Source organism: Mustelus asterias, chromosome 15 (assembly GCF_964213995.1).
Source record: "Mustelus asterias chromosome 15, sMusAst1.hap1.1, whole genome shotgun sequence".
Taxonomy (NCBI): Eukaryota; Metazoa; Chordata; class Chondrichthyes; order Carcharhiniformes; family Triakidae; genus Mustelus; species Mustelus asterias.
Window position 1 is genome coordinate 89198531 of NC_135815.1, and position 14505 is coordinate 89213035.

General features: G+C 41.2%; 1 protein-coding gene across 1 annotated transcript in view; it reads left to right on the top strand.

Moving 5' to 3' along the window:
- The window catches only part of cfap61 (cilia and flagella associated protein 61), a 176389-nt gene that overhangs the window by 139640 nt on the left and 22244 nt on the right, over nucleotides 1–14505 (top strand). The window contains exon 23 of the mRNA XM_078230494.1: nucleotides 11010–11215. Coding sequence (XP_078086620.1) covers nucleotides 11010–11215 — 206 coding nt within the window. The remainder of the gene's footprint in view (nucleotides 1–11009; nucleotides 11216–14505) is intronic.

Sequence of the window (14505 nt, forward strand, 5' to 3'; positions counted from 1 at the left end):
GTGCAAACTCCACACAGACGGTGACCCGAGACTGGAATTGAACCCGTGTCCCGGGCGCTGTGAGGCAGCAATGCTAACTACTGTGCCACCATGGCGCCCATTATTAATGCTGTTATATTTTCTGACATAATTTGAACTCTGCATTAAACAAACTAGCTAGTAATGAGACATCAAGGTGAATAAAGATTTAAGAGCAAACTTGAAAGCAAAGGAAAAAAGAGCACACATCCAGAACATTGACAACTTCGGAGAGGATGACAAAAAGAAATACAAAGAGGTTAGGAAAGAAGTCAATAAAACAATTAGAAAGTCAAAAAGCAGCTTTGAAATTTAATTATCAAGGAACAGTTAAGTATTCTATGGACACATGAAAAACAAAAGGATTATGGATAGGGCCAATAAAGGACGTACAAAATAAGCTTGCACACAATGGCAGTTGTTACACTCACGCGATGAGGACTCATTAATTTGTGGAAAGTGGAGCCTACTTTTAAAACAAAATGGAAAATGGATACTCTGACCTGAAGTTTTGTGCAGACAGCGAGAGACTCTCCACCTTTGCGAAAATGACTGTGGAAGCCCGGATCAAGGAAATCAGCCCCCAAACCCACGTCCCCCTCCCCACCCCCACTTCATTTGGAGGGAAGGGTGTGCAGAAGGGGCAGGTTCCACTTTAAACTGTGGTTCACTGGGCAACTGCATGTGTTAAAGTGCCAGTGCCTTCAGGTTGATCTGATTTTCACTAGTGGGATACCAAAACATGATGTGCACTTTAGATCTGGTAGGAGAAAGTTCAATGTTAACATAGGTATTTGGGGAGGTGGGGCACTCTTTTGAATATGGTCCTCGGAAACCTTTTGGACAGGTAAGGTCCCCTTGGGAAGAGGTAAAGTGCCTTTTGGGATTGTTAAAAGAGTGAATGTGCATAAAATGTGGTAATGAACTGCCTTCTTGGACTACTACAGTCCATGTGGTGTAGGTACACCCATGGTGCTGTCAGGGAGGGCATTCCAGGTTTTTGACCGAGCAACAGTGAAGGAACGGTGATATATTTCCAAGTCAGGCTGATGTGTGGCTTGGAGGGAAACTTTCAGGTGGTGATGTTCCCATGCATCTGCTCCCTTTGTATTTCTAGATAGTAGCAGTCATGTGTTTTGGAGGTGCTGTCGAAGAAACTTTGGTGAGTTGCTGCAGTGCATCTTGTAGATGGTACTGTTGCTACTGTGCATCGGTGTAGGATGATTTTGAATGGGGTGCAATGTAAGCAGGCTGCTTTGTCCTGGATGGTACATAATTTATTGATTGCTGTTGGAGCTGCACTCATCCAGGCAAGTGGAGAGTATTCCATCACACTCCTTACTTGTGCTGTGGTGGAACAAGCTATGGGGAGCCAGCAGGTGATTTATTTGCTACAAGATTCCTAGCCTTTGGCTTGTTGTTGTAGCCATTGTATATGGCAAGTCCAGTTAGTTTCTGGTCAGTGGTTAACTCCAGAATGTTAACAGTCGGGGATTCATTGATGGTAATGCCATTGAATGTCATTGAATGGTTGGAGTCCTTCTGATTGGAGATGGCCATTGCCTGGCACTTTTGTAGCGTGAATGTTACTTGCCACTTGTTAGCTCACGCCTATGAATACAAATGCTTGCTTTTACAAGAGATTAAAGGACGTTAAATGTAGTGAATGGGTTTTTTTTATCACTGAGTGTTTCATTAAAATAGTTAGTTCATCAAAAGACACCAAAGAACTTTATTTAATCATAGCATTAAAGGTCTGCCCATGGTAGATATTAGATGAATTTACATGGAGGGTGGGGAGAGCATATGTTGGCATGAGTTGGCAATAAAGGCTATGGGGGTGGATGGAAGGGCATAAGCTGGCAAGGAGGTTATGAGGATCCCTGGGAGTGGGTGGGATCCTCAGGTGGCATGGGTTAGCATGGCCGTGGCATAGGCAGTGTGTAGGGGGATGAGGGATTGTGACATGAGGGCTGGGAGGCTGTTGTTTTTTTCAAAACCGTGACAAAATACTATTTCACCAAGGTGGACCTTTCCGCTCAGCTTGCCTCTGCGCCCGCAACGACAGTTCTCTGCATTGTTTCCGGGGCCCCCATGACTTCCATTTCACTCCACAGCTCTCAGACTGAAAATCCAAACTTCCAAGACACTTTCTCCCAGGTCACATTTGCAGAGCCAAAAATTCTCCCAACTCTGCCTTTCTGATTCAGGAGCCAAAGTTCAGGCCTCGACTTTTTAAACAAAACAAAGTTGAAAGATTAGGTGACCTCTTTTTTGTTTCTGTTAATGTACATGGAAATACACAAGACCTGGAAGCTAGCCTCCATGTCTGGACAAGATACTACAAACAACCTTTCAGGAACTTCATTCAGAAAGTATTAAAATGCAACAAAGCTTGCCTGGGATTTAATGGTTGGCATTATGCAAATAGTTAGGGAAGCTCATTCACAATGAACTTGCAGACTTTTTTCCAAAGAATGGGTGTGAAAAGAAACCCATTCTATCACAAGGATATGTAAATGGATGGAACTCGTTTACCACTATGAGTCAATGGCCAAATCCTCAGAGACTATTTGTGAGGACAAGGAAAACAGATACTTTGGTCATCTGACAGAAACCATGTTTCTGATAGAGAAGATTTAGCAAGATGCATTTTTGGGAGCAGCATGCAGGAACAAAGACAGAAGAGTTGCAGATTAGCAAAAGAACAGGAAACTGCCTAAAATCCATCAGGAGGTTGAGACCTCAGCTGGCCTTTACCTATCTATTTGAAGAACCAAATCAAGTTTTGTTGAAGGAGTTCAACTGCACCTCGACTGAAAAGAAGCCAGAGAAACTTGCTACTGCAAGCTGGAAGTCACTGCAAATCTGTCTTCATAATCCTCCAACCTCTATTTCTTCAGTGGACCAGAAAAAAAATCATCGGACTGCCACTTATCAAGATTTTATCTCAAATGAAACAAGTGGGACAGTGAATTTATGGACTTTTAAAATATAAGTGCATTTTCTTCTGATCATCTTTTTGTGTGATTCCATGTTGTGTGTGGGGAGGGGGAGGGGGTGCTGGGTTAACTTGTGTGATAGTTAACTAGTTACCAGTAAATCCACTAGACAATGCAGAGGAAACTTCTTTCCCCAAAGAATGGTAAGAGCGTGCAACTTACTTTCGCAATGTGACATTAGTGTACCTTTAAGAGATTTTGTTGCTAAATCTTGTTTTCTGCAGTTGAAAGCAGGCCTTTTTGGCTTCAGTTTTTTTATTATGGCAATGGTTCGTCTGGAGGAGTCTTTTTATTGCTGCTTAAACGCGGTTTGTTTATTTTTACTGGGATGTTTATGACTCTGCATTGTTAGGAGAAAAACTGGTTGGCAGGTCAGGTGGACAGAAGCTCTTTCATTTTCAGTTTGGAGCTGTTTGAGTTTTAGTTTTAGAAGGGACAGCACACTGAAAATAAGTCTCTCGCTCTCCCTGGTTTTGGAAATTCTGCTGGTCATCTGAAAGCAAGGTCTTGCCTTCCTGAAGGGGGGAATCAGCTGTTGGTGGCTTGCCTAGAGTCCCTGGTGTTTTGGGAAGCTGTTCTGACATCAAACTGTTCTGAGTCTATCCAGAGAACTGCAGACTTCATCCAAAGGACTCAATTCCAATATCACGCGAGCATTAGTCTATGCTGTATTAAACCTGTTTGAAGGATCTTGTTTGTGGGAATGGTTTGATTGGAAGAGCTCCTATATTTATTAAGGGTTATACATTATCGTTGTTGTTTTAGTGTTGTTTGTAATTGATAGAGGTTATTGCTAATATTCTTACTATACATGTTAACTATATTCTTAAATAAACTTTGTTTGATTAAACCCTCCCGAGTGGGTCATTTGAATCACACCTGAAGTGAAACCTATCATGCTTATCCTAGCCAAATTCAAGATGCAAAACCTATGATCCAGACAGGCTCCGTAAAACACTTTAGAGCTTCTGACCTGAACCATAACAGCAAGAAGTAGTTGAGGTGGATTGCAAAACTACATACATCTAAGCACATGAGGGAAAAAATAGTAGTGAAAGATATGGTGATAAAGTGAATAAATGCCAGAATAGACCATTTGGGCTGAATGGCCTGTTTCAGTGCTCTAAATTATAATTCTATCTAAGTCTTGCTTGAAGAAGACAGCATAATTAATTGTTAGGAAGCTGACCATTGTCAGATATCATTTTCTTGTAGCTTTTCATAATCTGTCACATTTAGCCTAGATTTTAATTAATAGTGACATTGGACTAAAAGCTATTTGCAACAAGATGGATAACCTCATAGCAATTGTGTTGGTATTTACCTTGTCAGAAGAAGAGCAGGAGTACATGGTACCCTGACAATGAAGGCAAGAAGTCAAGATTGATATTTTCCCAAGAAATGGCATATGCACTGTGTTTCAGATTCTTCAATCTCACAGTGAATTTTGAAACTGAGACTCAGAGGTATTCAGTGTCAAATGATTATGCCAGATTTGGAGGAGTTGATAATGATTCCAGCTGCTCTACCCACGGCTTCTAACAGTTCCTTCCACTTTAAGAATACCAATGGATAACATTCCTCTCTGTTGAAGTTTTGGTAGCAAAATGAGCAGATATAAATGCAATATAATTTGCTTAAAAATCAATATGATTACAGTGTTCCTAGTTGTATTTTTTGCACCTCACTGTATGCCTCCTTTGCACTACATCCTAGTTGAGTAGATATGCATGTGTGTAATCTTTGTGATTCCATTATGGAGCAGAATGAAGGTAGGAATCATCCAAAGGTGACGGTGCTACTTGGTTGGAGAGATCAGTAGCAATGTTTGATACTCTTTTTTAAAGTTTATGTATTAATCGAAAGTAAGGCTTTTAACACTGCAATGAAGTTACTGTGACAATTCCCCTTGTCGCCACAGTCCAGCGCCTCTTTGGGTCAATGAACCTAACCAGCACGCCTTTCAGAATTTGGGAGGAAACTGGAGCACCCAGAGGAAACCCATGCAGACACGGGGAGAACGTGCAAACTCCACACACTGACCCAAGCCGGGAATTGAACCCCGGTCCCTGGCGCTGTCAAGCAGCAGTGCTAACCACTGTGCTTCCGTGCCGCCCCCAATTTGGACTGTCCCAATAGAGACAATTGCCCTGATATTTACAGACAGTAAAGGGGAGAGGAGTCCTGAAGCACTAATTTGTATTAAAATAAATCCCCAACACATCAAGATCTGCCTGAGGAAACTGAGCATTGGCTGCATTCCTGACACTCACACAAATCTGCTGATTTACAGACCTTGCCCCCAACATCTACATTTAAGATTATTCATAGGAATAATAGTGACTGGACTCCAAATAGATCAAAAGCTTTCTTAACTGCTTTCTGACCGTGACCTTCCAAGCAGTTCTCAATTCAGCTCAATATATTGTCATATTACCAGAGGCTTCATGACTATAGAGAATCCTCTCATGCAGTAACTCGTGAAGAACTTTTCGGAAGTCCTGACACACTGTCAACTGGGCTTCCCTCAGCCACCATCTTGGTAATTTCTTTAAAAAATATGATCAAATTAGTAAGACTTGAACTCCTTTTTCTGAAGCTAGGTGGCTCAATCTCCCTAATTGGAGTGATCATATATTACAATCATAATGATTTCTGTCAGACATCTTTCCTATTACTGATTTTAACCTGATGGGCATCTAGGTACCTGAGCTTACTTTGTCTCCTTTTTAAAAAAAGGAACTTCATTAGCCTCCTTCCAGTCTACATGAACCTTCCCAGGATGCAGTGAGCTATTAAAAATGTAGCTAGCACAGCGCATGTCCCATCTTCTTGACGGTCTTCCTTTGGCGTTTAATATAATTTATCTGGATGAGACTTGACTTTTTTTGACTCATTCGTGGGACATGGGCGTCGCTGGCTGGCCAGCATTATTGCCCATCCCTAGTTGCCCCTTGAGAAGATGGTGGTGAGCTGCCTTCTTGAATCGCTGCAGTCCACGTGCTGTGGGTTGACCCACAATGCCATTAGGGAGGGAATTCCAGGATTTTGACCCAGCGACTGCAAAGTAATGGCGATATATTTCCAAGTCAGGATGGTGAGTGGCTTGGAGGGGAACTTGCAGGTGGTGGTGTTCCCATGTATGTGCTGTCCTTGTCCTTCTAAATGGAAGTGGTTGTGGGTTTGTAAGGTGCTGTCAAAGGATCCTTGGTGAATCGCTGCAGTGCATCTTGTAGATGATACACACTGCCGCCACTGAGCGTCGGTGGTGGAGGGAGTGGATGTTTGTGGATGTGGTGCCAATCAAGCAGGCTGTTTTGTCCTGGATGGTGTCAAGCGTTTTGCATGTTGTTGGAGCTGCACCCATCCAGGCAAGTGGGGAGTATTCCATCACACTCCTGACCTGTGCCTTGTAGATGGTGGACAGACTTTGAGGAGTCATGAGGTGAGTTATGCGCCACAGTATTCCTAGCCTCTGACCTGTTCTTGTAGCCACTGTGTTTATGTGGTGAGTCCAATTGAGTTTCTGGTCAATGGTAACCCCAAGGATGTTGACAGTGGGGGATTCAGTGTTCGTAACACCATTGAATATCAAGGGGCTGTGGTTAAAGTGCCTCTTATTGGTAATGGTCATTGCCTGGCATTTGTGTGGTGCAAATGTTACTTGCCACCCAAGCCTGGATATTGTCCAGATCTTGTTGCATTTGAACATGGACAGCTTCAGTATCCGAGGAGTTGCGAATGGTGCTGAACATTGTGAAGCCATCGGTGAACATCCCACTTCTGACCTTATGGCGAAGGGAAGGTCATTGATGATGGTTTGTCCTAGGACACTACCCTGAGGGACTCCTGCAGAGATGCCTTGGAGCTGAGATGACTGACCCTTCACAACCACAAGCATCTTCCTATGTGCCAGGTATGACTCCAACCAGTGGAGAGGTTGCCCCTTGATACCCATTGGTTCCAGTTTTGCTAGGGCTCCTTGATTCCACACTTCATGCCACTCTTGATGTGGCCTTGATGTCAAGGGCTGTCACTCTCACCTCACCTCTGGAACTCAGCTCTTTTGTCCATGTTTGAACGAAGGCTCTAATCAGGCTAGGAGCTGAGTGCCCTGGTGAAATCCAAACTGGGTGTCACTGAGCAGGTTATTGTTGAACAGGCGCTACTTGATGGCACTATTGATGACCCACTTTACTGATGATCAAGAGTAGACTATTTGGGCCCGGGTTGGATTTGTCCTGCTTTTTGTGTTCAGGACATACCTGGGCAATGTTCCACATGTCCACTAACTAATGTTCTTCACTTCTACTGAATCTTTTAGTTATGACCACAATACTTTTCCACTGCATCCATTTTCTTGCCGAATCCTCATGGCAACTATTGAGAGTTAACCACTATCCAATAAAGCTGCTATCAGAGCAAAGCGAATTCAGCCTCTTGTTGCTATATTCATGCATTATTGATGAGTCAACTATATATTTCCTGTCACTTCTTATACAGTGCACTATAATGCAGCCATCCTGTTTCTTAGTGGAACAGTTACATTAGCTAATGAAGTGTCCAATCTCTAACCACATACTTTGTAAAGCAGTACTTTTCTATGTTTATAATTTGCTGCCCCGGACACATGTCTTCAGGGTTTTATATTATCTGAAACCAAAAGAGAAAATGCTGGAAAATCTCAGCAAATCTGGCAGCATCTGTAAGGAGAGAAAAAAAGAGCTGACGTTTCGAGTCCAGACGACCCAGATAATCTAGATGAAGCTTTGACAAAAGGGTCATCTGGATTCGAAACGTCAGCTCTTTTTTCTCTCCTTGAAGATGCTGCCAGACCTGCTGAGATTTTCCAGCGTTTTCTCTTTTGGTTTCAGATTCCAGCATCCGCAGTAATTTGCTTTTACTTTATATTATCTGATCCTCCACGCATAACTGAAGTCTAAAACACCTGCAACCTAAATTTAACATTGCCAGTCACAGTTTGTGTAATATCCTCAAGTCAGTTAGTTGCTCGTGGGGTGGTGATATAATCACACATTGTAGTCACAGGTACCAGAGCCTCTGTGCTACTATTTACTGAAGTGGTTCTCTTGCTCTGTTCGTTTGGTGCATAATGTATGCTGTCACTACAGATAGCTCAAGATAGCTTCTGAGCAATGGGTTAATTTATGCCCATTTCTGCTAATATTATCAGCAGAATCCAGGTAAAACTGGTCAAACCACCGCTAAAGATTTGGGGAACTTTACATCTCTCTGAATTGCATCAAAAACCAGGTGGGTCAATATTTTTCACAATTGTTCCACACTACCTTAAGATTAAATTTGCCCTGTCAGGCTTCAGAACTCCTCTCCTCTTTACTCTCTGTAAATATCAGGGCAAACATATCCATTGGGATAGTTCAAATTGCTCCTGATCTCTCCAATCTTTTCACAAGGTTGCACAGTCATCTTTGGATGATTCCTTGCTTAATTCTGGCCAAAACTGGCCATGTTTCCAAGTTGAAATTACAAAGTTGTACTGGTTAAGGAAGGCTTTTCAAATTGTGCTTATTTTCTTAATTTCAGGCACATTTTTTCATATCAAGTAATGTTTTAGCTATAAGGGAACAGACTGATGTACACCAATGAAACTATTAAATGGATCAGTATAATTTTTTTAAGTAATCTTCGATGATATTAAAATTACACATTATTCACAGGTAGAGGTCAGCAAATTGAATAAAAATGACCAGCGCTTATTTTTGATAAACCCATTTTCAGTGGTATTTTAAAAACTGTGCCAGATTACAGCTCCTAAATGAATCAAGATAGGCTTAAGTTTGGCGTGCTTTCTCTTTTATGGCCTACAAAGCTGAATATTCTCTCTTGATCTTCTGCATGGGACCTTTCCTTCCCGCGAACAAACAACCTAATTCTGTTTTCTGAGTCCTGTTTGCAATCTGCACTGCTTTCACTAGTATTAAATCCTCACTTGTCTGTAAGAGAACTGATAATGCCTCATCCAAGACCCTGACTACAATTCTGCTGTGAATCAGTTTGTCCTTGAAGATTTAGGGGAGGTGATGGCCTAGTGATATTTTCGCTAGACTATTAATCCAGAAATCAGCCAATGTTCTGGGGAACCCAGGTTTGAATCCCACCACGGCAACCAGTGGAATTTGAATTCAATAATAAATCTACTGATGACGATGAGACCATTTTTGTTTGTTGAAAAACCCATCTGGTTCACTAATGTACTTTAGGGAAGGAAATCTGCCGTCCTTACCTGGTCTGGCCTACATATGACTCTAGACCCACAACAATGTGGTTGACTCTCAACTGCCCTTGGGCGACTAGAGATGAGCAATAAATGCTGGCCAGCCAGCAATGCCCATTTCCCACGAATGAATAAAAAAAAAGATTCCATTATAATAGTTCCCTGCCAGTCTATAGAGATTGTTAATGTACAAATCTGTGCTTGCAGGACTTTGTCTTAAGAAGTTGAAGCTGCAGCAACTCCATGCCATGAAATCACATCGTCAGCAATTGATCCTTCTCCATAAAGTAGTGTGCTGACTTGATCTTTTTGACCTTTCCTGTGCAATTCTGAAGCAGTTCTGTATCTTGTAAACCTTTTTCTCCAGTTGTCCCTTCCTAGGTCTGTTGCGAGCCTTCTGTACCTTGAAATATTTCAGGGAGTGGTTGTGTGGATTCCATGCTGCTTTGGCTGAGCCTGGATCTGTTCCTGCTTCTGCGCTGTTGCTTGCGACTTCAAGCCAGTGCTCAATGCTGTCCAGTCTCTGTGTCTATGTCTCACTTGCTGCTCCAGCAATGTCCCAACGTCTTGATGAATCTTTTTTTTGTCCGCCCTGTGAAGATTTCTTACCTTACCAGCTCTGTGTCTTATTTTTGAGGTCTTTTCCTCACTGCCACCATGTGTCGATGTATGGTCAGATGTAGATGGGGGTTTGGAGGATTGTCCATTCTCCCAAAGCATGCTGCTCATGTTTGTAGTTTCTTAAAACCATTACTTTTTATTTACAGCTAGTATTTGCACATTTGGACTTCTACACAATTTGGAGCTTCACTTCCTTCCCAATTTCTCTTACTTCTTAGTCATGAGATCTCATGAGATCTGACATCTTTGTTACATCAGCATCATGTGTGCTTCTGATGTTAACTCTTTACAGAGCCAATTCCAAATGTAGAACGCTTCTTACTTGCCCTTCCTCCTGTCCTGTGATTCAACGTTGTTAGCTATTCAGTGAAATTAGACTTTCATAAATTTTGTTTATATGAATCAATACTGTTTTCCATTCAGCTCTGGCAATGGTTATTACAAGCAGCCACATTTAGTTATTAAGGGCTTATTTTCCAGTGGTTTATCTTTCACAAAGGTGAGTATTATTGGCCTCCATTAATGTAATGGTTTAACTTTGCATCCATCCTAATGGAGCCAAAACTGGGACTGAGTGGCACGGTGGCACAGTGGTTAGCACTGCTGCTTCACAGCGCCAGTTCGGCTTGGGTCCCTGTTTGTGTGGAGTTTGCACATTCTCCCCATGTCTGCTTGGGTTTCCTCCAGGTGCTCCGGTTTCCTCCCACAGTCTGAAAGATGTACTGGTTAGGTGCACTGACCCGAACAGGCACCAGAGTGTAGGCTAGGGGAGTTTCATGGTGGCTTCATTGCAGTGTTAATGTAAGCCTTACTTGTGACTAATAAATAAACTTTAACTTTTATGATGAGCTAAGAGACAATTAGACATAGTTACTGCTGCAAATCTGTCTGAAATGCATTTACAGATGTTATTTGCTGCCCTTTACATTGGGAGTTTGTCAAAAGTTCCCTGATACATCAATTCATATAGGATTGGAAAAGCATTGACCCACTGGGCAAGGAAAATAATTATTGTCACAAAATCTTTCCTGCCTTCCAGAAAATTCATTTCTAATATATAATTCGATTAAGAAGAATTGGTTGTATTTGATTATTTTCTTTCATTTTTCTAGGGGCGTGAAATAATCACAGGAAGTTGGGAGACTGGGAACTACTTTGAAATTCATTTGAACCAATACAGCATGGTAGCATCCATCACTTGTCTATCACTGAAACCTTTACCAGTGTCCAACTATATTTGCTTGTACGGACAACATGAGCGTCTCCTTAATAATTTGTGTTCTCGCTTTGATGAGGGCCTGATCACAGATTTGTACAGGTAAGTATTATGTGGCTGTATAATGCATATTCTTTCTTATGGTATGAAAGGCTGATTATATGTGTTAAATCTTATGTCATTGTGATTGCTGTTGTCCGGGGACATGAATAAAATGGATTGTATCCAGTTAGCAAAAATCAAGAGAACGTGGCTATCTTATAAGCCACCCAAACAAATTCACACCTTAAAAATGATCTTTTTGTCTCTACCTTAGTATTCTTCTCTAAAGTGGAGTAAAACTTCAGGGGATACCAACAGACGACTCAGATATATTGAAACCATCCTTAGCTTACTCCTTTAGTTTAAAATTTATAGTTTATTTATTAGTGTCACAAGTAGGCTTACATTAACACTGCAATAAAGTCACTGTGCCGCCACACTTTGGCACCTGTTTGGGTACACTGAGGGAGAATTTAGCATGGCCAATCCACCTAATCAGCACGTCTTCCGGACTGTGGGAGGAAACCAGAACACCCGGAGGAAACCCATGCAGACACGGAGAACGTGCAGACTCCGCACTGACACTGACCCAAGGCTGGAATTGAACCTGGATCCCTGGCACTGTGAGGTAGCAGTGCTAACCACTGTGCCACTGTGCCACCCAATATCATTTAGTTATCTGGATAAAGCATCTTCCTAAGGTCACAGAATCCAGTGCCCATAACAACATCGCAGTTATGGCAGTGTTGCTATTTCTACCTATCTTTTGGAGCCAATTTGATCTTAACCTGGTTGCTGATGACACTAATAGATAAAGCTCAGCATTTTACACTTGTATCTCAAATCCTGCAATCTGTGAATGAACTAGTCAACCTATTGAATGTGCCTTTGTGAAAGTAGTAGAGTTCGTTAGAAATAAGCCACTTAGAAAAATGCAGCAGAAGTTAGAATTTATGTTATTACCCAAATCATATGCCATTCAAAAGATGACATTGGACACTGAATGATTCTCTTTTTGGATACTTGATACTGAAGTAAATGTTTTTATACAAATAGAATTTGAGCCAGCAGTATTTTTGAATTATGCTGTATTCTCTTCAATCTCTGGTTCAACTCAAAGTTTCAACAAAAAATACACATACAGCCAAATGGTGAAAGGCTCTGTTTTCCAATAGGAAGGAATTCTTGCATTGTTTCCTGTCAATTGATTATAACACAGCATTGACAATTGCAGGAAATATAGAGATCATAGAATCCCTACAGTACAGAAGGAGGCCATTCGGCCCATCGAGTCTGCACCGACAACAATCCCACCCAGGCCCTATCCCCGTAACCCCATGTATTTACTCTGCTAACCTCCCTGACACTAAGGGGCAATTTATCATGGCCAATCAACCTAACCTGCACACCTTTGGTTTGTGGGAGGAAACCGAAGCACCCGGAGGAAACCCACGCAGACACGGGGAGAAGGTGCAAACTTCCCAAGCCGGGAATCCAACCCAGGTCCCTGGCGCAATGAGGCAGCAGTGCTAGCCCCTGTGCCATTGTGCCGTACAATGTGTGTTTATTTGGTATTTTCATCCCAGCTAAAATGACACTGTCCAGATCATGTAAGCCATTTGAAAAGCAGCAGTAATGACATGAAATTATAAAATAATTTTTTGAGAAGCTTTTGTTGTATAACATTCTGAGGTACTTTCTTATACTCCTGTTCTATCAAAGCAGCCAATATGAGCAAGGCTTATTGGAATATGTCGCAAAAGTCTTCTCAGCTTGATTGTTGTAGGTTGTATCTTCCTTGGAAGTGTAATCACTGATTTGTGTAATCAGTGCCCCTTTGGAAATAATCTACTAACCTAAAATGGTGCTCATGCCAAATGGTAGGCATAAATAACAGTTCCGATGTATATCATAACATCCGGGATGTAATTTGGAATACTGGATAATGTGATCTTAAATCAGCTTCTAATTGTATACTGGGCCTAATATGCTATTGCAAGACCATTGCCTTGGGACGCCCTTGGTGGAATTATTACTTTATCCACTCCATCAGCTCCACTCCATAGCATAAACAAGCCTAGACCCCTTCATATGAATGATATTGTTGATCCATGAAAATGTTGGTCTATGATTCTGCCACTCAACTAAAGGAGTTATTTTCAGCAATGTAAATGCAAGCAGTGAGCCAAAAGATATCACCTTAACTATCCTTAACTACAGAAGCTATAAATATTAAGGAATGTCGAGATCCTCTTTAGGGTCTATATTAGACATTTCACATTACATTTATACAGTTAAAAACACAAATGTGGTGTAAAACATTTAAGGTATTATAAGTCTATTATAGAACTCTATATTTCCCTTTAACCCAGTATAAATCAGGTTGAATTTTATCAACTAAATCAGGTTGAATTTTATCAACTTGCCTCTTAATTTTGTTGCATATTATGAAGACTTCTCATTCAAAAATGTACCACTATTTACTTCTTACGCCTAAGTTTTCTGAAAAGACTTGGGTGATTCACCACTATATTGCTTTTACTTCAGAAGCAACGGCCATATAAATAGATTTCAGCACAGCTGCAAACCTCAGTTAGATCCACTTAATTTCACATTAAATGCAGCTCTGGCCACATGCCTCTGCACTTTACCAATGCATAATGTGTGCTTGAAAAAGTATTTGAACCATTAAAAGCATTGGTTCAAATGGGAATTTTTTGCTATTTCAAATGGAGCACATACAAGAATGGATTTATCCTAAAATATTTGTGCGCTGGTTGCATTTACTTTTTGCCAAATACTTTGTGCAGACCTGAGATATGTATCAGTATTTTAATGAGAGAGTAGTTCTAGAATATGTTCATTCTATGTTCATAAGAAAAGTATTTTTATAGGTAGATCAATTATTATTTCAGTATTGTATTGAGAAATTGAAGGCAAATAAGATGATTGTAAGGTAAGACACAATTCAACGTGCTGAATGGTCTGCCAATGCATTTTACCTCACAACCGACAGTCCATTACTACTATTTAAGGGTACCACTTTACTGAGAAATCGTTGATAGTATTGGTGTCTTAGAGTTCTCTTGTAGCAACTAAAGATAAGAACCTAGAAATGCTGGAAATAACCTTAAAATCCTGATCAAAAATGCTGATAATACCCCACATCTCAGTTGGTATCTGAAGAGGAAACTTAGATTAATGTTTTACCTTTGTGATGAAGGCTCTGTGTCTGAAACATTACTCTCAGTTCAGATGCTATGGGGCTTGCTTTGTCTTTCCTGTTCCCTTGATGGATTCTGGTTCAGAGTTCAGCATATTGATCGTTTTGGTGGACTGTAATGGTGTTT